The sequence below is a fragment of the Bactrocera oleae genome, chromosome 3 (genome assembly GCF_042242935.1).
Source record: "Bactrocera oleae isolate idBacOlea1 chromosome 3, idBacOlea1, whole genome shotgun sequence".
Classification (NCBI taxonomy): domain Eukaryota; kingdom Metazoa; phylum Arthropoda; class Insecta; order Diptera; family Tephritidae; genus Bactrocera; species Bactrocera oleae.
The window spans coordinates 15,278,712-15,302,626 of record NC_091537.1 but is presented as its reverse complement, the minus strand read 5'-3'; the positions used below and the strand labels follow the sequence as shown (position 1 = coordinate 15,302,626).

The 23,915-nt window shown below is 34.6% G+C and overlaps 3 protein-coding genes across 10 annotated transcripts in view; all 3 read right to left on the bottom strand.

Moving 5' to 3' along the window:
• Nucleotides 1-899: 899 nt before the first annotated feature.
• LOC106620272 (macrophage mannose receptor 1) lies at nt 900-3,362 on the bottom strand. The gene is made up of 4 exons (XM_014238727.3): nt 3,196-3,362; nt 1,398-1,465; nt 1,222-1,330; nt 900-1,160 (listed from the first exon to the last, which is right to left on the bottom strand). Exons 1-4 carry the CDS (start codon nt 3,335-3,337, stop codon nt 946-948), a joined length of 534 nt encoding a protein of 177 aa, XP_014094202.3. The 5' UTR covers nt 3,338-3,362; the 3' UTR covers nt 900-945.
• Nucleotides 3,363-14,821: 11,459 nt separating this feature from the next.
• Nucleotides 14,822-18,485, bottom strand: Hrs (Hepatocyte growth factor regulated tyrosine kinase substrate). 4 transcript variants are annotated; one of them, XM_014238719.3, is made up of 9 exons: nt 18,330-18,485; nt 18,044-18,128; nt 17,643-17,907; nt 17,088-17,324; nt 16,888-17,019; nt 16,695-16,805; nt 16,373-16,597; nt 15,450-16,293; nt 14,822-15,380 (listed from the first exon to the last, which is right to left on the bottom strand). In XM_014238719.3, exons 1-9 carry the CDS (start codon nt 18,358-18,360, stop codon nt 14,974-14,976), a joined length of 2,337 nt encoding a protein of 778 aa, XP_014094194.3. In that variant the 5' UTR covers nt 18,361-18,485; the 3' UTR covers nt 14,822-14,973. The 4 variants fall into 4 exon arrangements, with proteins under 4 accessions (XP_014094194.3, XP_014094195.3, XP_036222879.2 ...); XM_014238720.3 differs by having other exon boundaries at nt 16,894-17,019; XM_036366986.2 differs by lacking the exons at nt 17,643-17,907; nt 18,044-18,128; nt 18,330-18,485 and adding an exon at nt 17,384-17,534.
• Nucleotides 18,486-19,796: 1,311 nt separating this feature from the next.
• LOC106620269 (ATP-binding cassette sub-family G member 1) overlaps nt 19,797-23,915 on the bottom strand; it is a 38,936-nt gene continuing 34,817 nt past the window's right edge. For all 5 annotated transcript variants that reach the window (XM_036366993.2, XM_036366994.2, XM_070107548.1 and 2 more), the window contains 6 exons: nt 23,442-23,731; nt 23,151-23,319; nt 22,534-22,634; nt 22,293-22,448; nt 21,511-21,719; nt 19,797-20,952 (listed from right to left, as the gene is read on the bottom strand). In XM_036366993.2, the coding sequence (XP_036222886.2) occupies nt 20,817-20,952; nt 21,511-21,719; nt 22,293-22,448; nt 22,534-22,634; nt 23,151-23,319; nt 23,442-23,731 (1,061 nt within the window). In that variant the 3' untranslated portion in view covers nt 19,797-20,816. The remainder of the gene's footprint in view (nt 20,953-21,510; nt 21,720-22,292; nt 22,449-22,533; nt 22,635-23,150; nt 23,320-23,441; nt 23,732-23,915) is intronic.

Genomic DNA, 23,915 nt, shown 5'->3' with positions numbered 1-23,915 from the left:
GAAGAAATTATTTAGATCGGATCACTATATCAAGTGCTTGTATGATAAACTCTTTCATTTGACGGGTTATCTTCACGAAATTCGGCATGGATTATTACTTAAGGCAACGATGCAATCTCCGAAGAAATTGTATAGATCAGATGACTATAGCATATAGCTGTCATATTAACTGAACGATCGGAGCAAAGTGCTTGTATGGAAAACGTCTTACTTGGCGAGATATCTTCACGAAATTAAATCGATAGAACACTTGTATTTATGAAGGGTATTATTCGCAACCGAAGTTAACTTTTTTTCTTGTTTTAAAAGCGTTTGGCAGGTACTTTTTTTTAATTTTTTTTTTCCATTCAGCTCAGCCATCCGTCAATACAATAGATTTATTGAGTGCAATCGTTTTAGGTAACTGTTGTTCAGTTCGTCCTTTTTCCTTCCTCTATTGCTTGTTCCATGCAATTGAAATTGTATTTTAAAGCTCCATATTTGTTATATACACATTCCGAGAGTGACTTTTCTATGTAGAAGACCATGACAATATTTGACACTGATAATTTAACCGTTACATTTTTGCTGAGGATTTAGTTGAGATTTTACTCAAACATAAGACATGTATTTTGGTATTATTCAAAAGATATAAGATCTTAGAAGTTTTAAGGCGCTTCCTCACGAATGAGTGAGGCATCCATGCACTAAAGGACACACCTTAAGCAATCGTATAAGACCCCTGCAAGCTTAGTTAGTACTTACTCCATATAAAGAGTTTCGGACGCTTGTTTGGAAAACTGTATTAATAATTTTTGTAACTGTGTTGGAATTACTGTTTTTCGAAGGTCAGCCAAGTTATTAAAAACTATTGTCTCCAGCGCTCATGTATCGTTTGAGCTATTGCAAAAGTATATATGTACATTTTCATATATTTATTACAACTAGCCAATATGGACTTATTTATTAATGTTTTCTACAAATATATTTTGATAATTGTGTACAATCATAGCTGTACCACAGCATGCCAGTAAGTCTCATACAATATTGCGCTTTCGTAGTTTCTGGCTCATTTGACGCCCAATTTGTATATCCCATAGCCTCATAATGAAGATCCCAATACCATGACTTTTGATCAGCTAGTCTATTACCAGACGTCCAGTAATGTTCAACGATTAATTCTGCAAAATTCCACACATATCAAAATTTTATTATTGTTGATGTAATTACAACTGTTCTTACTGTTAAAGTGTAGAAATCCATTCAACTGTACTGCTTCTCCTAAGTTTCTAATAGAAACCAAATACCAGCCTTGCGTTTTGCAGAAATATTCGGCAGCGAACCAGCTTACCTAAAAATTGAACAAATAATTTTTTAAGCAACTGTAACATTAATAAAGTTTATTTATTCCCACTTACTTCATCTTTGCTCACATAAAAATACTGATCCGATGCAGCCACTTCTGTGGAAATTTTGGTTTTGGAATCTGGAAGTTGGATAAAGGCTAACTTACTACAATTATTGAGGGTGAAGATTTTAATCTAAGCGAATGTTTTTAAAGACAGGTATACCAAACTCGTTTGGATGCATAAATTGCTTAAGTTAAAGCTAGGGGTGGTCTGTAAATTTTAGACCCACTATAGCTTCAGCAATATACCAATCAGACAACAATATAACTGTAGTATCAATCAAAACGATCGTTACTAACTAACACACGTTCTTAATAAGAGAAACTCTGTGCAGACGCTGTCACTCAACTTCTGATAATACTGATCTACTAAAAGCCACTCGCGTTCAATACAAAGAATCTGATCCTTACCTACCCTCCTTCGAGTATTCCTGGTCTAAAGCAAATAGAAAAGAGTCTAAGAATATGTAAAATAACGAGAAATGTACAATGAAATGCGATATAAGCACTTGGGGTTTTACATCAACGACCCAAGATGTACCATATTTTACCGACAGCTGTGTTGTTCCCAGAAACGGCTAAGACCCTATACAGTATATCTATAAATGATCAGCGTGACGAGCTGTCCGTCTGTTTGTATATATGCAAACTAGTTCGTCATTTCTTGAGATGTCAATCTGAAAATTTGCACACACCCTTTTCTTCCCAAAAAGCTCTTCATATGTTGGAATTGCTATTGGAACATTAAAGGATATAACTGCCATACAAACTGAACGATCAAACTCAAGTCCTTATATGGAAAACTTTTGTATTTAATAAAATATTAGGTGTGGTAAAAATAAATCCATTATTTTTGCATGAAATTGAATGCTTTAGTTATTACTTTTTATTATCAGCCTTATACAAATGGTTCCAAACGGTTTTTTGTGCAATGTTTAGGCTCTGGACAATCATAATCGATGTTTAGACTCGGCGATTTCCATTATTTGATCGCTTTTTTTGATAATTGGTCTTCCAAAGCGTGGTGCATCTTTGACATCGAAATTACCGGAACGGAAACAAAACTGAATCAACTAATCACAAAATTGAAAAGTTTTTTTAGTACGAAATGTCAATTTTCTAACGCTATCTAGCCGAACCCGATCGGACTTATACAACACGAGATACAGATAAATAACGTCATCTATTGGAAAAATAATAGATTAATTTTTATTACTCCTAATATCTTCACGAAACTTATCATGGAGTATTGTCTATAACATACACCCGTATCACTTATCCATCAAAATCAAGTGCTTATATAGAAAACTTTTTTTCACAAATTATTTGCACGAAATTTAACACAGATTATTGTCCAAAACAGCGCCACAATCTCCAAACATATTGCTCAGATCGGATCTTTATAGCATATACCTGTCACACAAACTTACCGATCAAAATCAAAATGAAGATCTTCATAAAAGATCGGTTTTCCTTATTAAGTAACCTTAATTTGACTTGAAGGTTGTTTATATCAAACAACGTAGCTAGAAAGAACTAGAAAACGTTTTCCGTTGGACTCAAGCGGTTGATCGGTTATGTTTACAGATTAGTTATGCATATAGTTATTATAAGAAATGCAGCTAACACGGGTGTTAAGTTTCGATGCCGCTAATTTCACATTTTTTCTCGTTTCGAGAACTAAACTCAGGAAAGTCACAAAACATTTCAAATATCCAGAAAGATATTTGTTTTACTTTTTTTTATTATAATGTCTTTAATAATATAAACACCTGATATTTTCTTTTACAATATATCAAAATACTTGCCGATATTTCCTGTTTCATGTTTCCATGTTTTATTCGCAGCATTTTCTAAAACAATCACAGCACTTTGCGCTCCTTCAAAAGGTAAAAAGGCTATGTAGAAAACCAAAAAAATTGGCAATTTAATGGAATGCAACCGCTTCATTGTGTCAACTGTAAACAAAATTAAATGTATAACTAACATTTGGCTTTGACAACCACAGGCTTTTATAGAATTCTTATTTAAGAATTTTATCTGAAGAAATTAATTTAAAAACAAAAAAAAAAAAATAAATTATAATTAATAATACCCTTCACAAATACAAAAGATTACTTACAAAAACTTAATTCCGATCATGCAATTTGTATTGCAGTTGTATGCTATAGTCATCCAATCTGATCAATTTCTTCGCAGATTGCATTATTGCTGTAGATAATAATCCATGTCAAGTTTCGTGAAGATACCTCGTCAAATAAAAAAGTTTTCCATGCAAGCACATGATTACGATCATAGTGGTCCGATATCGGCGGCTCTGACAAATCGATATCACAAAAACTGAAGGATTAGTTCGCGTTTAGACTCAGCCCGTCACGCTGATTATTTAGATCTACATTTTATAGGGTCTCCGATGTCTCCTTCTGGTTCAAACTCAATATACCCTATTGAGAGTATAAAAATATAACACGTTTCTAAAATTTTAGTAGGAAGCCCCTGATATGCGTTATCGCATGTAATGCCACAAAAGTAAAAAAGAGCTTAAATAGATATATGTAGATATAGAGTTACAGACAAATAAAAATTAACTTCAAAGACAAAAATGAAAGGTTGTTCAAAATAGCGGGTTTGATAACTTTCGATGCGTAATGTTAAAAAGTTCTAACTTGGCTTAAAACAAGTCAATATAATTCGAGTATGGCGCTATTTGACTTAGGTACTAGTATAGCAATACTCACTATCTATGAATATTAACTGCTTAGTTCCGATAAGAAATATTAAATTGTTTATGTATATATTTCAAATCGCTGATAATTTGAAAAGAGCCTTAAAATATTAACTAATAATATTATGTTATGTCTGATATCTTACCTTATTTTGCAAGAATTTTATTCGAAAATTGTTATTCTTGTATTTTGATAAAGCCTTCGAATTTTACTATGATCAAGTTATTGGTCTAGAATGTGAGAACCTTTTACTACATGTAATATGACTTAGTTCTTTAATATAACGTCCTCTGCAACCCAGTTTTTGACTCTTGAATACTCTGACGTAGGTTAGCCGTAACACTTATACATCAATACATTGCTTTGCATCAACGGTTTTTCTCTAGCAGGAAGTAATGTTTTATCAAAACACCAAATTCCTTTTTTTTCCTTTTTAAACAGGGAGGGCAGACGTAATGTCACTTTGAGCGCAATAACTTGAAAACGTTCGAATGAAATGTCAAAAAATTTGTACAGTATTCTAGTTAAGCTTAGTACTCTTGGATAGAGGCCGAGCTTTGAGTTAGACCAAATATTTTTTAGCATGTGTACTTCATAGTGAGTCAATTTAAAATGGATATGTGCCCGAAAAATTGAACGTCCAACTAAAAAGCTAGAAATCGGACAAATCGTAGAAACATATTGAAATATTATCCAAACAGGTAATCATTTATGGATAGCTGAACACTTTTTCATCCGGTTGTCGTTAACTGATTTTATTTGCAGATTTCAATGTAATTCCGCTTATAAATCAACTCAATTTCAATTGATCCATGCAGCAATGAAATATTTTATTACGAGGTGTATTCAAAAAGTAATTACACTTAACTTTTATCAAAACTGTTGAATAATATTATACTATACTTTATATATATATATATACTCTATACTAACTATACAGCTCAATCGACTCAGCTCTTCACTCTATTCACTTATATACATACATAAATTATAGGGTTTCCGAATTGCTTCTGGGTGTTACAAACTGTTCGGAGTATAAAAAACGAAGAAAACTGTGGCGTTCATAATCGATACCGCTCATTCTTTTTCAATTTCGACGCGATACCAATTATATTGGTAATAATTATTTACGTTAATTGAATGTTCGAAATGTTTGACTTTGAATATCCACAGCTTGCATAAGGTCAGCTTACTTTTTGACTACACCTCGTATATAATTTTTTCATAATTTACACCATTTTGGTTTATCCTTTAGCGCCACTCAAAGGAACTTTCAGTTTGCGAACAGCAACTATTTAATCAATCGTTTTGCTATACATTTACTCACAAATACATTCCCACAATGTGAAACATAACGAAATTATATTACAAAAAAATATTAATAATGTTAATTTACTTTCTCGTTTTGTCCACTGCCAGCCATTTACTCACTTAACAATAATTTAAAAACGTAGCAAGCAGTTATTTGTGTAATTGTGTGTATTTACATAAAATAATACAGTAACAGCCATTGAAATGAGGACACTATGAAAAACTTGTGTTAATTGGCAATACTATGTAGTTTATTAGAAAGAAATGGGGACAATAACGTAGGTATAAAAGGCGAATAATTGTTAGAAATCACAAACATACATATAATTAAAGAAGTATCCTACAACCTTTCCTCCATATCGGCAAGCTGCATCATTTATCCAGTTATATTTATGTAACAGAGTTAGTAATAGTACTTGTATTTACCCATAAAAGCAATAAAGACTTTTTTGGTACGAAAAAACTCAATAATTAAGACACATACAATAGACATCATAGTCTAAAGAATCCTTTTGGCAGTTTATTTTTAACTTTCTATGTTCACAACTGTATGTAAATGTTTTTTTTTGAAACTGGTGTGTGCTTTTAATCATATTTAATATTAAAAAATAACAGTGGTTGTGAGCATCCACTGCGTATGCGCAATTTTTTCATACAATTTATACATTTAAACTATGATATAAGAAGAAGCAGTGCCGAGCAAAATAAAGGGTTGAACTTTCGTGACTACAGTTTTATGAAGAGCGTGAAAAAATAACTTCTGTTTGGATTTACATGACTCATCAGTAGAGCGAATAAATCTGTTGAACTTTGCAAATTTACTGATTTCTTTTCAATTTTTGTTATGCATTACTCTTGAGATTTCAGAGATTTGACAACGTTTAGGCAAAAATCAATATTTCACCAGTTATCAAACACTTTCTTTCGTATCATAGATTGTGGAAAGATTGTTTTAATAGCTGTAAACAAAGTGTTCAACTTTTTATAGACTTCCAAATGTCTCCTGTCATAGCCTTTACCTTGAGAGGCAAATATTTTTACATATTTTATTGTAAAGCTTTAACCTCTGCCGAAAAAGTAATATCTTTCCCTTCACCATCCAATCGTCAAGTTGAAACTTGTGATATGAATTACTGTGACTCTGCAATTAATTATAACTTCGTTGGTTCGATCGAGGCTTTAAACATCCTTCAACAATTCAATATTTGGTTAAATATCTATTATATACAGACACCATCGCTATAGAGTTCTGCTGATTCAAGTTATCTTTGTTCATTAGGAACAGCTGAGTTCTCTTCGTCGAAAGTTTGAAAAAAAAATAGTAAAATTAGCATTCATACAACAGGTTACGCCTGCGCGTCTTCGCTGCACTTAACTAACCAAACTGACCATCTACCGAAGCTATAATACGCTTCAGAGGCGCATTCATCATCTTTTGGCGCTACAGCTCCTTGTGAGAAATCTCAGTCATTTGCGGTTTTCACTTTTATATTGTTTGTCAAACCATCTTGTTCGCGGTTTTCTCCTTGCTTTAATGGTGATTGCTTTGGCTTCTACAATTTTCTTCTACGCTCTCTTGTTGTTCATTCTTGTTGCATGGCCGAGCCATCTTATTCGCGGCGCTCTGATAAAGCATATAACGTTTTTACCCCTTATAAGCTGGTCTAAGTCATCGTTCCATCTACTACAACACTCGTCATTATCTTTTATGGCTCCAAGATTCTGCTCCATAGCACAAAACTGTTCGAATGGTGGCTTTGTATAGAGCTAGCTTACATTGCCTATTGAATAGCTTTGATTTGAACAGTTTCATTAGGAACGCGTATGATCTATTGACAGCTTGTATTATATCTTCGATACTCAAACTTGTTGAATTATCGGTTCTGAGTTCGACGCCTTGGTAAGTAAAGGCTCACACAGTTTCAGTATTATTACATTACTTATAGCTTGAATGGATATAAAAAGATTTCTACACAAGAACTTGATTCTGATCGGTCAGTTTGTATGACAGCTGTATGCTATAGTAGTCCGACATCGGTGGTCAAATAAGCAGTTTCTTGGGGAGAAAAAGACGTATTCAAAAGTTCAAATCGATATCTCTAAAACTGAGTGACTACTTTGCGTATATGCAGACGGACGCAAGGATAGACAGACCAATTGACTCAGCTCATCACACTGATCATTTATAAATATACTTTGTAGAGTCCCGACGTTTCATTCTTGTTGCTACGAACTTCGTGTCAAACTAAATATAACCTTTCCAGGTTATAAAAAGACTAAAAGTATAGCTTGAAACACTTATTCAAATATCTTCAACGTCCACTACTGACATGCACTACACATACGTGTACAAGTGTATGTAAGTCAGTAATATATGGCTGCTATTTAATGTCGCCTTTACCAACGACCGCCGCTATTTACGTGCATGAAACTCATTTTAATTTTCCTTTTAACTTCTGCAACTGAATTTACTCCTTTTTATTTGCTTCTACCATATTTGGTTGATGGTCTTATTTTTTAATATCCAACACTACAAACACATTAAGTGGCGATGTCAGCGCCAGACAGCAGCGCTTGGCATTTACCATCGCGCCTTCAGCTATGCAACGAAAGTTGATGACTTGCCTGCGGGTAGTTGTTTCATGGCTGACGCTGAGCCTGAGGCTGATGCTGAGGCTTTGCTGATATTTTATTTCGACAGTAATGTGAACTTAAAATTGTCGTGAGCGAAATATTACAACAACAAAGAAAATTGAAAATATTATTAAATTTCCATGCGGAAAATCGGTTATTAACTATATCGTATGCTATAGCGCCACACGCTTTTTATGCTCTCTGCTTGCAACGAAATGAAAATTAACAGTATTTGTATTTACTTATAAATGTATGTGTGTGTTCTTACGTATGTATGTGTGCGTATTTGCTTCATTTTTCAGTCACTTGTGGGCAAGCCTTAGCTGTGCTTCAGCTACATGCACTTTATTTTCTTGCCATCGCGGTTCAGAGTTCCAGCAAGAGCGTTGATTAATTAGTTGAATTTTGTAAAAATTCTAAGTACTTACTCCGGCATTGCTTTGACGCTGTTTCAATTAAGTGGTTTCAGTTTCTCAACACTCAGCGAAAAGTATGATTAACGTGAAATTTGTCGAATGCAGACAAAAAAAAAATTTGTAAAAAAAATAAATAAGTTTTTAAGTAAGCTTTTAGCTATTTTGTTTGAATTACAAACAACTACCGGTGCGAAGCACATACGCGGGTTTTTCTACATGCACTGACTACGCTTGCGGGTGTACCCACATACATATGTATGTATGTATGTAACACAATATGTTGTAAGTTTGCGTTATTTACTGAGATTTACGAATGCCTCACGGCACGTGAGGATTATTGTTGCAACGCGATTCTTTTACTAGCGGCATATTATTTTGTATTAAAAAATTACAGCAAAAAAAAATTAAATATGCATTTTTAATATGAACATACGAATTATACGAGGATGGTCCAATAAATATTCAACTATCGCGAAATGAATTGACTGTCGTATAGCACTTTCTCGTAAATATATTGCTTGAAATATTGGGCAAAAAAAAGCTCTTCGTGAGATACGAATCGCGTTTGCTCACTCCAAGTCAAAAGCGCAACCGTGAAGCCACTTTCCATCAGCTTTTGACGCCATTAACGCGCAATCTGTAAAAGTATTACATCGTTCCCTGACGCTCGACGAAACACGGATCCAGTGGTATTCATCAGAAACCAAGCAGCAGTCGCAATAGTGGACTTCACTCACCGTATCTGCTTCGAAAATGCGAAAACTTACTATTGAGTCGAATGGTCATGGCCACTGGGTTTCACAAATGCATAAAAACGATTCCATTTTGCAAAAACACATTGCTCCTCCAACCTGATAACGCATCAGCTCACACCTCTGGTGTAGTCAGAACCAAATTATTCGAAGAACTGCTGCCTTATGCACCGTTTCTTCCAGATTTGTCTACATACGCCTTCTTTTTGTTTCCAAAATCGTAAAAGGCACTCGCCGAGTAGATATTTGATCGAATGAAGACGTATACTCTGCCAACCTCCAGATAATGTATTTTTCAGACGTGTTCTTCAGCAGTTATTATTATATATTGTAAACTATATTGAGTAATAAATTGTCGTTTTTCCAAAATTTGGCCTATTCTCTTGCAAGCGAAATATTTATCGGACCGCCGCGTATTTCTTTATGATTTAGAAGTTTTTATCATAATTATAAGAAGTTTGTTACACCCAGAAGCAAACGTCGGAAACCCTACAAAGTGTCAGCGTGACGAGCTGAGTCGATTTAGCCATTTCCGTCTGTTTATACGCGAACTAGGCGCTAAATTTTTGAGATATCAGCCTTAAAATTTGCACACATTTGTTCCTCCTCAAGGAGCTGCTCATGTGTCGGAATCGCCAATATCGGATCACTATACCATATAGCTGACATACAAATTGACCACCGAAAATCAAGTTCTTGAATTAAAAACGTTTTAATTTGACAAGATATCTTCTCGAAATATGGCATAGATTACTGTCCATGGCAACCCTAACATCTGAGTACAGTTCAGAGGGAAGATTTTCCTTAAATCTTTCGGTCGCACAAATCCCGCATAAAACAATAAAAAATAATAAAAAATTTCAAACAAAGAGTTTTTAAGCTCTTGGTCCATTTGACTGCTGCTAAGACTGGTAACCAGAAAAACTGCAGAGCCACAATATATTATTTCTAACTGCCCAGCTAACTCTGTTCACCTTTCTTGGTTAGTTCAACTAGACGAGACTTTCATAGCACAAACAGGTCAATGTGTGTTTATGAAGCACAACAATCCATGCCATCACATACACACACACACACAAATACACATCCACTTGAAAGCAATAAAAAGCCCAGCAAAGAAAGAAGGAATTTCTTCAAAACATCTCATGCACTTTGGAAGAGCGCTCCCCATTCAATCGGCTTCCTAACTTCTATTGAAGCTATGGCGAGAAACAAAAGATGCTTGCGGCAGTAGCAAAAATGCCACCCCGGGCATAGCAAGAGGAAACCATAACGGAAGTGTAGTTGACTCAATGGAAGGAAAAGTAGAAAAGTAGAAAAGTTAAATTGCATTAGAGCAATCCAAACGCATTTTTGTTGCTGGTATTGTTGCTGTGCTTGAAGTTATGCCAAAAAAAAAAATATGAAGAAGAAAGCACAATGCTGTTGAGCGCGTATGCCACACGCATACAAACAACGAATTTGGAAGACGGCGGACAATACGTTAGACACACAGTGTTGCATTGGCATTTGGCAGAACAACAGACGAGCAACAGGAGCAAGCAACAATTGTGAGACAACTACCAACACAAAAAAAAGCAAAGCGCACAATATGTGGCAGAAATTTGCAAAGAATAAAATAAAATCTTGAAGGGAGCGAAGCATCGCTGTGCCCAGTACTTGCCACGAGACACAAGCCGGCGGTGTGAGACGAACTATGCAGTCTTTGTAAACATGTGACAGAGCTGTGCATACATTGTATGCCTTTTTTCTTCATTTTTGTGTGCACATATGTCTCATTTGCATACCACTTTTATGTTGCAATATCACCAGATACCGTTACATTCTTTTTATTTGCATTTGCTTTGCATCCATCAACTCATATCCGCAGAGACTTTCCCTTTTGTTTTCGAAAATTCTCAAGTTTTTTTTTTGTTGCTACTAATTTTTTGAGGTTATGTTACTGAAGTTGGCTGCTCTTATCTTATGTTGTAGAATTTAAAAGACTTTCTGGTGCGAATTCGGAGCATTTCGGTTTGAAGTATTCTTAGCTGCAATTTTTCGTTTTCTGTTAAAAAATTCAGCGAGATTGAAAACGATGACGTGTGATATAAAGTAGGGAGTATTATAAAATTATGACGCGTATTCTGAGAATTCTAAATGTGTATGTATATGAGTGATGAAGCTTAAATAATGAATACTATGAAATTAGACGATATACTATAGAATTACCGGTATACCGATAAGAAGTGAGTATTAAGATACAAATGTGTTGATAGGGAACATTTGTTGTGAACAAGCCTTAAGTTTTTTCTGTTTGGTTGGCATAACATCTGTCAGACATATTCAATAACCTTACAGTCGTTGTACAAACAACATCATATTATTTCATTGAATTGAAAATGTCAAATTTTGTACCGGAAAGTGATGATTTGTGAAAAGCATTAAGTTTTTGCTTCCATTTGAAGAAAAGTGGTGCAGAATCACATCGAATGCTTGTCGAGGCATATGGTGATCATTTTCTATCAGAAGCAACATGCAAAATATGGTTTCAACGGTTCAGAGATAATGATTTTGATATAAGAAATTAAAAACGTGGAAGACCACCAAAAAGTTTAAAGACGCCGAACTGCAAACAATATTGAAAGAAGATAATACATCTATCGTAAGCTTCTAAAACCTGGTGAAACTGTTAATACTAATCGCTACAGACAACAAGTGATTAATTTGAACCATGTATTGATCGAAAAACGATCAGAATGGACCAGAAGGCATGGCAACAAAATTTTGTTACATGACAAAGTAAAATCGGTTCGGGATACAATTAAAGTATGTACTTGGCTGGGAGCTGCTACCCCGGTCGCCGTATCCACCAGACTTGGCTCCTTCCGATTACCATTTGTTTTCATCGATGGGACACGCATTGGCTGAGCAGCTCTTCGATTCCTACGCAGCAGTCGAAAATTGGGTGTCTGATTGGTTTTCTTCAAAGAGGAACATCTCTATTGGCATGGTATCCACAAATTGCCAGAAAGGTGGTCAAAATGTGTAAAAAGCATTGTTCAATATTTTGAATTTTTTTTTCTTTTCCATTCAAAATTAGTATTTCATTTGTACAAAAAATGCTCATTGCATACTGGTATACCTGGTATATATCCATTATGCATCGAGTGCGATATTCGGGCTCCGTTCGTAATAAAATATGTAAGGTACTTGTAGGATATATAATTTAAGTATGAAATTCACAAAAGGATCATTACGCAATATAAAAAGTTCAACTACTGAAAAGCAAGTATTTTAATGTGCCTAACATGGTTTTGATGGATCTATAGTGTGCATGGTTACAATTCATTATTAATAATTGGGTTTTATCTGTATGACTGTAGACATAGTAAATCTAATCGATATTGGGATAACACATCGATTTCCGCATCGATCTTAACACATATATCGCTTAGTATCCCAACAAAACTTAATCGACTAAGTAAAAATAATTTATAATCTATAGCTGTGTAGATGCTTGGCCACAGCGGTATTACAAAAAGCTACAAGGCTGATGAACTTGCTAGGTCAAGAACAGCGTCTACCAATAGGGATGACGTAACATTTCACTTTGGAACAACACTTGGAAATTGCTCAAGATATTACGGAAATTCACGTTCTTCGCAAAATTTACAAATTCACGCTCATCGAAAAATCATCATCACAGATGAGGCCCATTTCTGGTTTAACGACTTCGTCAACAGACAAAATTCTCGCTATTGGGGTTAGTCAAATCTTCGTGGGGTTCAGGAAACACAATTGCATCCCCAAAAAATTACCGTTTGGGGCAAATTGTGGTATGGCGGCATCATCGAAAATTGGAGCAAACGGGTGAAGATATGCCAATGTAACCGTGGTGGTCATTTGGCCGACTTTATATTCAAATCATAAATGGCATAAACTTGTCAGCATAACAAAAAAATAAAACCCATTTTGAGCAAATTTGAGTGTCTAAATGAAATTAACATCACGTAGTTCTTGTTGGTAGACCCTATACTTCAGTCTCATTAACTACGGAATAAGAACGGTTAGAAGCTCCATTGGCTTCTTGCGGTTCACTACTGGATGGTTGGGCCTCAGACCAGCTCAGCAAGTATTGAACAACTACTAGCAACTGTGCATTTGCAAAATCCTTCTGGCCCAGGGTAAATCATAAGAGGTCTGGTGAGCTCTTTACTCTTACCAATGTCCACCTTTCAATCGTTGTAAGAATTCTAACTGGACACTGTCCGATCGGAATTCATGCGCTTGAACATTTCACCGGATGCCGGATCATTTCAACACTTTCTTGGCGTAAATGTCTAGACTTTGCCAAAACAAGGGTGTTTCAGTCCTTTAGACATCCAGGTCAAATAGCGAAAATCAGCAGTCTAAGTGTGATCTAACGTCATCTTGAGGGATCAGCCATTTAACCTAACATAATCGCTGGCTCCGTTATAATTAGAAAGGCTTCTATTTCATAAAGGGTATTTCTCAGTACTACGAACTCTTTATGAAGAACGAATTTCAACATGCCAAGCTTAATATATTATATATATATTATATACATATATATTAAAAATCCGTTTTCTATTAAAACAAAAAACATGAGATAGGCTGATTTTTGCTGTTTATATTGATGTCAATCCAAGTTATACCCAAAAGTTCAACATAGATTCCCTTGTGATCAATCTACACCATTCCCACAGCAGTCTGGTCTGTATTTATATACGACCAAAAACTGTTAACTTGACGCAAAACGCTAAATTAATTGGAAAATGTTTCTGTCACTACAACAACAACAACAACCGCTAATGCTAGTCGTAATCTCCATTAGGGAAAATATAGAAATAAGCTTTGTAGCAATATTTGGATCAAATAGTTTATAGTAGGTCAACCTTGTCCGGTTCGTGGAGACAAGCGATACACAGTGAAGAAACCTCCACACCTTGATGACGAAAAAACTGTAAAGACGAACCCTCACAGGCTTAATAATCTAATCTACTGCCTACCTCAGCAGAACTACGTTCCTTGGCTGACCTTCAAGACCTACAAAGCCACGACCGTCGGGTCTAAGTAACCGGAACGAACCAAATTTTTATCCGGCCGAGGACTGTCAACACAGCAGTATTCCTCCAAATTACTACAAAGATTTTTTTACTAACGGAACCAAACAGGGTTAGATTCTCGAAATAAAGAGACTATAACAACAACGAAAACTAGTTGATTTGGGTATGTTCGAGTCTTAATAAGTGCCGCAAAATAGCATCATATTCGATGCAGAGATGTTGCAGTATAAATATCAGCTGAGTATCTGCAGAAAACAACAGTGTCGCAATATTGACGCATAATATTGACGACAAACGCCTAAAACTCTAAACTCTAAACAGCATTTTGAAAACGACTACATTTATGTATTTATATTGTATTGAATTCCATTAATTTGAAACTCAAATTTATTTTTATTAATTTGAGAAAATTGTTTAACATTTTTAACTAATTTATTTTGGGATGCCAATTGATTAAATTCATATTTTTAGCATCCACGTTCACATTCACGTAATTGGCATATATAAAGTAGTAAAAGCTGGTGAATTCAGTAGTTCTATTTAATTTCGTTTTTTATTTTTATTTACTCGTTCAAGGAATGATTAATATTGTATACTACTATATTATATGTATATATGTATGTGTGTTTTGGGATAGTAATTTTATTTAAAGTTTAACAGTTATTAGATATTATAAGATTAATCAAAACTTATTAGCTCCGCTGTAGCGGGTTCTTCAGGGGCGGCGGCTGGTGGCTCCGGTTCTGATTGTGGTGGTGCGGGTGCTGCAGCAACAGCTTGTATCTGTGCTTGTTGTTGTTGCGGTGGTTGTTGTTGTGGAACTTGTGGTGGTTGCTGTTGCTGTTGGGGTACCTGTTGTTGCTGTTGCGGCTGTTGTTGTTGTGGTGGCGGTTGCATATGTTGTGCTTGGTGTGGCGGCATTTGAATAGGTGGATGAGTTTGCAAAACATTTTGTTGCTGCAGCATAACATGCGTCAACTGCGAAGGATGTTGCTGTTGTTGTTGTTGCTGCTGTTGTTGTTGTTGCTGCTGTTGTTGTTGTTGTTGTTGTTGTGATCCTAAAGCTGGATTAGACGGTTGTTGAGCTAAAAAGTGACAGAAGACCAAGTGTTTTTAAACTATTTAAAGTGTCAGCATTAAATATATTCACTTACCTTGCATGTTTGACATGCTGTCACCCATCTGTGGTGCCCCCGGCGCCATCATACCTTGCTGTGCAATTTGTCCCTGCTGCAACATCATACCTGGATGTTGTTGATTCGGTTGTCCTGGCACTACACCACCTGTTGCATACATACCTGGTGGTAAGGCACCTGGTGCCACAGGTCCACCAGCCGGATTCATGATGCCACCTGTTGGATTATATTGTGCACCACCGCCACCACCACCACCAGCGGCATTTACTGGTCCCGGTGAATTCGGATTAAATGCATATGGATTGTAGACATTATTCATTTGATGGGACGGCGAAACTTGTGGCCCACCAACAACACCCGGTGGCATAAAGGGGAATGCTGTCTGCCCCATGAGATATTGTGCTTTCTGTTGCTCTTGACGCAATTGCATTTCGCGTTCTTGTTCTTGTATGCGCTGCAGCGCTAGTTGTCGTTGATATTGCAAATATTCTTGCTTCTTCTTACGCATTATTTCCAATTTCTGTGCCATTTGTATTTGCCTTTGACGCTCTTGCTCTTCAGCCATGCGTCGCAGCTTCTCTACATGCTCCTGTCGGAGAACATCTAGCGCGGCACGTGAGTCTTTGATTTGCGCCAATTTATCCTGTAATTGTTCGTACCACATGCGCTTGTCATCCATCTCTTTAATGTAGGAAAGTTGCTGTGAGTGCAACGAAGTTAAATTCAAGAAGAGTGTTTGTACGGAAGAGTCATTTGAAATGCTGCGTCCACGACTGGAATTTGATTTCATACGATTTACAAAAATATCCACTTGTGCGCGCATATTCGAGGCGAATTTGTCGATTTGCACCTCATCAGCTGACTGTGGGCAAAATTAAATTTAGTAAACACTTTCTTGCATAAAGAAATGACTAATAATATATAATATAAAATATAAACACCTTTGGTTGTGTAGGTGCCGGTTCTGCTTGCGGTTGCGGCGTCGGCATTGGGCTCGGTGCTGATGGACTTGCCAACGGCGATTCGTTTACTTTGCGTTGTTCCCAATAAGAGCGATTCAAATATTTAGCCAGATCTGGATTCGTTTCTTCTTGCTGATATTCTTTAGGTGCTGGCGGTGCTTCGGGACTTGGCGAACGCTCTGGCATACGGTAAGCGACCAAATACTAAAGTAAATTGATACGAAAAATATTATTATTTGCGCTCTTTCTCATATTTTGTCTTTGTTTATCGACGTTTCGATAAGATAACGTTCCAACTTACGTTTGGTTTTTGTTGTTTCTTCTTTTCCTCGGCCTCCGATTGACTCAACGCTAAAGCTAACTGTAGTTCTTCTTCTTCTTTCAATTCTTGTTCACTTTTACGTGGTGGCGTCTATAAACAAATTTGATAAATTAACTTAAAATTGTTTCTATTGAAACTGTTGTTAATAATTTGACGAAAATTGCACACTCACACACACCTGCACTTGCTGTGAAAGCGAACTATTGACATATTCAGCTGGCAAATCACTCTCAGCTGCAGTACGTACTGCTGGCTTGGTATTCGGACGTTGTAAAATTACATAGCAGCCATCACAAACGCGCACCTAGACAAAAATTTCACATTTTTATAAAGTTGTATTAAAATTATTGCCCAAAAAACAAACAAGCTTACATCCTTTTCAATGCCAAATTTAGGTAGTGGACACTGTTTGTTGGAGCATTTACCACAAAATACTTGACCACAATTGCGGCAATGATGCTTACGATTGGTGAAGTTGAATTCGTCGCGACAGCGATGACATACTTTGCCATCAACCCAAATTGGCGCAGTGTCGGCTGTGAACATAGCATCTGCTTCTTTCAGCTCTGGGAAAGTATGTCCCTTTGCTTTTAGTATAGTCATAGTGTCCTAAAAAGAAAAGGCAATACTCGTATTTTACTTTTCATTTGGTTGCATAAAATCTTCACTTCTTCATCCAGGCTTAACTCCGATTCGGTACTCATTTTAAAAGCGCAAAATTAAAAGTTGTTTGAAGCGAACAAGTTTTCAGACCTTATTGGATTGAAAAGCGTAATTCAATTAAGTTCATCAATACACTTTCATTATGTTAAGCGGACTTTCTTTATCTCTACCGAATTATCAGTCATTGCCTACATGCTATGCATTCATTTTAACTTTTTTTCTTTGTTTCATTTTCTTTTCTTCAGCACACATGCATATACTAACCTTTATTGATTGATATTTCTCTGATGAGCGAAATGCATATGCCCAAGTCTGCACTAATTCCAACATTTTCTGACGCACATTTTCATGTGGTGTCTGCTCCAGAAAGTTACTAAACATTTCACAGTTCTCCCTGGTAAAAACTTCGTCATGCATTGGAGCGCCACAATTTTTTACTACACTTTCCAACACCAGGAGCGCATAACAAGCTGAATGTGGATTCGGTGAACTCATTTTTTTCTTAATTGCAGCAAAAGCGTTTTTGGGACTAGAATTTAGAAATAAAACAATAATAAAAGTTAATGCGCATTTAAATACAGAAAATGTAACATTCATAAGTACATATGCATACAACTAACAATAATATAAGTATATACATATGTATGTAAATATTTTGCACTTACGTGACATCCTTTTGATTGATTTCATCACAAATGAGTAGAATAGAAGGCCACTCAGGCTCCAAACGCAGGTGGCTTGTGGCATTTTCTGAAAGTTTCGAAAAATATTAGATATTTATACGTAAATGATAAAAATTAAGTGCTCTGCTGATAGTGACAAGGCAGTTCGCTGACCCACCCGTTGCAGTTAGTGTTACTTATCGTTAAGCTGTACTTTGGCTGCTGAGTCATTAGATTGTAAAATGTAATATATTTCTCCGTAAAACTGTAAATTGTATCTTTCGCTTACCAAGATTTTTTTCAAAACTTGATTTAAACATTATTATTTGTGCGGAATATACACTTTCTAAATAAAATTAATTAGTTAAATTTATATCAAAGAAAACTTTTTGCACTGCTTTCGTTTATTTGACGTTTACTGCAGAAACCAGAATGACAGCTGATAAATTGTAATAGAGCGGAAAAAGCAGTGCTCTTACAAGAGCTACCGTATCAACTAACTTAATTAACTTGTAAATAATTTAAGGTGAAAATATCGATGGTATTTAGATATACATTATTATTAATTTTTAAAAATGGTTTATTATTAGGCCTTTAGTTTTGAGAATAATATCATTTACCGATTTGGTTATGAACTGCTCCAAAAAAACGTGAAATAAATATATCAATTCAAAGTTGATTAGCATTGAGTTGAACTATGCTCTGACTTTCTCACTTTGAGTATTTGGTTATTCCGTTATATCTGTTGATATTTGATATTAAGTTATTATTAAAATGAATTTAAAATCATTATAGTGCATTGATAATTTTATCCAAGCCTAATAAAATTTCGTCTATAGCTTTTTGATTGTAAATTTAAGCTCAAATACACATGTACATACTAACATAAATTCAACTATGAAAGAGGAAAGAAAGCGGAAATATGCGCCACATTCTACCGACATTGAAATTATGCTTCTATTGAATCTCCTTACAAAGCATGGACATTTAATTGGAAAAAAAATCGATCGAAATAGTCATAGTCCTATATAAAGTATTTATGAATACAAGTTTTTCATAAATATAATATATAAAGAATGGCAACAGTCCTAACGGAACTTATTTCGGGTATAGTAGAAAAAGATATCTTCATCATATCTTGCCTAAAGATGATTAAAATTTTTATTCAACTTGTCTACTAAACGCTAATTGAACTATCCTTTAATAGAAGAAAAATACGATGTTTTTATTAGCAAAGTAAGGAAGTTAGTCAGAACAGCTGTTAATCCGAAAAGTTTGCAGCACTAATGGCACAAAGGAATATTCTAAAACTACAGTTAACGAATGAAAGGGAAAAATTGGAACATAACTGTATTATGAGGATACAAACATGAGCGTTTTATGTTAAAGCTCGAGGCTGCAGATGCACAGAAAAAGTGTGTCATAACGAAATGTTCAGAAAGATCCAATTGCAAAAATAATTATGTGCTCTCGCTACTCCTTAAACTTTCCAAATAAAATGTAAACACATTTCACGTTTGTGTAAATCCCAGTATATTTGCCCACACAGTTAATATCAGTTGGTGATTTAGCCTCAGTTTTTCAGATATTGATCTGAAATTTTGCCCACGTTCTTTTCTTCTCAAGATTCTTCCCTCATGTGTCGGAACCACTGATATCCGACAACTATTGCATATAGCTGCCATAACCATGACCGATCAAAGCGCTTCAGTTTAACTGTAAACAGTAATAATAGTAAAAACGAAAGAACAACGTCTTTTTTTCCAAATCACTCCATTTATTATTCATTTAACATTTGCGTGCTGTTAAAAATTTATAATAAAACTAACAACGCTCACAAAATAACTTAACTACAGGTATTATTATTCGTTTACTTTGTATTCTGCTGCTTACCAAACAACTTCGAAAATTCCTTCACTTATAAACTTTAGTGCATTTGTTTACTTTGTATGTGTGCATGTGCACATACATATATAAAAGTGCTTATATGTATATATACAATAATTAAATATATTTATAGAGTAAGTATGCAGGCACGAACGTCTTATCACACAAACTACTTTTATTATATCATATACAAATATATTTGTGCTTAATACAATCTAAAACAAATTTTACACTTTGTAGATATACAGACATACATATGAACGTACTTATGTAAAACACATGTGTTTTAAAAATATTTTTTTTAACTTTAGTTCTTGTTTATTTAAAATTATAATACTATCACACATAGGTTTTGTTTTGTTGTTGTTTTTTTTTTTTTTAATTTATTTTTTTTTTTACTTTTGCGTTTGTTCATTATATTTAATATTTAAGTATTCAGTTGGCATTTGTAAATATTTATAGCAATATGACTTTAAACGATTTTGCTTCATATTTAATAAATAAATATTGCAAGTAATTTTGTTATTCATTCTCAATTATAACGGCTTTGTTTATGCTGCAAAGGCTTAGTTGTTTTAGAATATCGTTTACTTTGATTAATATTTGCTAATTTTTGGCTGCTTTTACAGTAGTTTATCGCTATACATACATATTTATGCACACATTTTTTGTTTTTCTTTTTGTTGTAGCACTATTTTTTATTTAATTTTGCTACATATTTCGAACAATACACCGTAACTTATTTTATAAACAAATATTTAGATATAATACTACTACTACTAGTAAATTAACAGTATTTTCTACTTACATATATCACCTATATTTATACATACATACATATATATATACGCAAACATATTACATTATATGAATTATAATATAAAATATTTTACGTTCGCAGCTTTCGCTTTAGCATAACATAAGCTAGTCCTTTAAAAGTCGACAGTTGCAGAAACATTATTAATATATTCATGCCGAAATTTCCATTTTCCATGCCGAAACTGCGTAGCACTGTACTGGCATTTCTGCAAAAAAAAAATATAAATTTCAAGAAATTCTAATAAAGATATATATATCCGGTTAATAAAATTTAGAATTAACTAAGCTCGGGCGGTTTCGAATGTATACTTTCATAAAAATTAAATGTAACATACTTATCTTACTTTGTGTATTTTGATTATTAAACAAAAACTATATAGCTAGCTATAATACCCTTTACAGTTGCATTTCTTATAGCATAAAAGGGTATATTCTAAAAGAATTTGTATTTTGATTTTGATAAGCCAGTTTATATGGCAGCTATTAGCTATAATGTTCCGATCTAAACAATATATTCGGAGATTACACACTTACCTTGGACAATAATCTAAGCCAAATTTAGTGAAGATAATTTCTTAAATAAAATATTTCGAAGTTTGTTACATTGCTTGGGACAATAATCTATGCCAAATTTCGTAAAGATATCTTGTTTTGAATTTGTTTTTTCAAATATTAGGTTATTACACATTTTTTTCGATTATTTTTCTAACATCCTGCTTTCCGCAAATTCTTACAAACGAAAGTTTTTCCTTATTACTACTCACTTAAAATGACAATACACCACATCCATTGGGCAATAAATATTCCCCCGATTATTAGAATATATCGCCAACACCATGCTCTCGAGCGCATAACGAATTGGTGATAAGTACGATAATAAGCGCATTAAGCTCGACATATGTGTGAGCAGTATAAGAAAACCGGAGAATATCAACATGAAACAAGTCAATACAGCACCGACAAATGTACCGTTCTGTAAAGAAAATATTTTTTCAATAAAAATGTATGTATTTATATATATTTGTAAATAATAACAATAAACTATTTTATCTATATATTTATATCAAGAAGGATGTGTATATTATGAAATCGATAGACTCGGAAACTATTTGACCGATCATTATGAAAATTGTATATGTATTTTTTCACGGAAAAGGTTTTTATGCTATTCCCATTGGCATAACTCGCCACCAGGCGATTGCAAAGCAAAATAAAAGCACCGTTATTTTTGCAGTCCCTACTCCACCGGCCGATTTTTAAATTTTCTTTTTTTATTCCTTTTTATATTCTTTGAACATCAATAAAACTGTTATTAATTTTTTTTATCTCAGTTTGAAAAATGCCTAAAATTAAGGCGTCTATACCACAATACCCCTTTAATAGTAACCCATTTCTATAGATCAAAGAAAATTTTATCGAAGTAGAATATTTTCTTGACCACTTTCCCTTGTGGGTTTATTTGTAGTATTATCGATACATACTCGATACGTACTCGTACATCGAAATTTTGATTTTCAATTATTGGTTCTTAGTACCAAGTACTCACAATTGGATTCAATATAGTGCCTAATAGTACACCCAGTCCATCGGCGCATATCGTCACCACGACAGCTGTCAACATGAATTTGGCATAACGTTCAATTTCAAATGGTTGATCGGTCATCAGGTAGGCGATGGTGATATATGTCATGGAAAATATGATCTGTGGCATAAAGAGGGAGAAATCGAGAAGAAAATAGATATAGACTTTGGTGTATCATTTACAAAATTTAAAATTTCAAACTTACGTGTACCGGTGTAGACGTTATCAGCGTTGCCATATAATACGTTCGTAATTTATACCAATTGTTGAAAGTTTCCTTTTTGACTATGCTGATTTCCTGAGGGACTAAAATATAAGAAAATTGTTATTGTAATTAACAGTATTATTTAAAATATTTATATTGGAAAAATATATATACTTTTACGTTATTTTGCCGATATTTGAAAACTGTCGATTTCAAGAGTATATAATGTGTATCATTAGCCAAGACGAGAAGAGCTAGAAGACTTAACTTTACAGTTTCACAGAACCCTTCATTGCTAAAGGTCAGAATAACTTAGCAAAAAATAATTTATCAAAGGCAATGGCATCATAGACAAAGGGTTAGGCTTGATTTAAACTCCTAGATATAGATAAAAAAAAATCCTCCAGGTATCGTCGAAACGTTTGAGACCGCTAATATAGAGTCAACTTCAGTCTACGTAAAGCTGGACAGGAGAAAGTGTCGAAATGTTTGTACATAGCATTCCTCGAGCAACTCAATACACTTCTAGCAACATACTACTTTTGAAATCCCTCCACTTTTTCATTTATATGTATATACGTTCATATATATGTATATGGATACTTGTATGTACTCACATCTCAATAGGCCCGGCATCATTGTCGTATACCATAAATACGTATTGTGTATTGTGAATGAACCTAAATTTGCAATCTGCTTTGTCGCATTTGAACCGGAGTCGCCATATAGCAGGCCAATCAGTATAGCGCAAATAATATGCACAGCCAATTTTAAATAGGTCACCGTCTGTGGAATTAAACAACAACAACAACAATAACAGCATAACATTATGCAAATAGAAAAACAATCAGTCAACATTCTACTCCTCTTTTCATATTCTCATTCCACATTTGCCTCTTTATACTTACCCAATCGCGGAAAAATTGCACATGACAACGACCGATCAACAGCCACAGACGCATCCATTCTGGCGGCGGGTAAACATGTTTTGTGGCAGATATTGGTGGTGTTATCGATGGGGATAGTTGCTTTACCCCTCCCCGTTTAGACTCCATCATTTTCACAATTTGTACGCCATTTAAACCATCCAAGTGTTGCGGTTGCTCCGCATCATAATCATATCGCCATTTAGGCTGTCGAGCAGCAGCAGCTAAGTCATCGGTATGATCGCCATAATCACCATTCACGCACTCCAACACTGCAGAGATACATATAAGAAGAATTATTATTAGTTAAGTAGTTTTTACTGCTAGTTTTTCTAGAGAAAATGAAATAGTGCAGGTTATAAGTATGGTTAATGAGATTTATTCATACGTGGAATCACGAGTTATATCATAATCGGCAATTGTGGTTTGAGTAGTTCATTCTTTTCCGACATAGCC

Excerpts from the sequence above, each read along its gene's own strand:
- LOC106620272 (XM_014238727.3), bottom strand. The coding sequence starts at position 3,337 with ATGAAGCGGTTGCATTCCATTAAATTGCCAATTTTTTTGGTTTTCTAC. Across the intron at positions 1,466-3,195 it reads ACATGAAACAGGAAATATCG|ATTCCAAAACCAAAATTTCC; the intron begins GCAAGTATTTTG and ends TCCAACTTCCAG. Across the intron at positions 1,161-1,221 it reads TGGATTTCTACACTTTAACA|AATTAATCGTTGAACATTAC; the intron begins GTAAGAACAGTT and ends GGAATTTTGCAG.
- Hrs (XM_014238719.3), bottom strand. The coding sequence starts at position 18,360 with ATGTTTAAATCAAGTTTTGAAAAAAATCTTG. Across the intron at positions 17,020-17,087 it reads AATTTGGCATTGAAAAGGAT|GTGCGCGTTTGTGATGGCTG; the intron begins GTAAGCTTGTTT and ends ATTTTTGTCTAG. Across the intron at positions 16,294-16,372 it reads CGGCACCTACACAACCAAAG|TCAGCTGATGAGGTGCAAAT; the intron begins GTGTTTATATTT and ends TTTTGCCCACAG.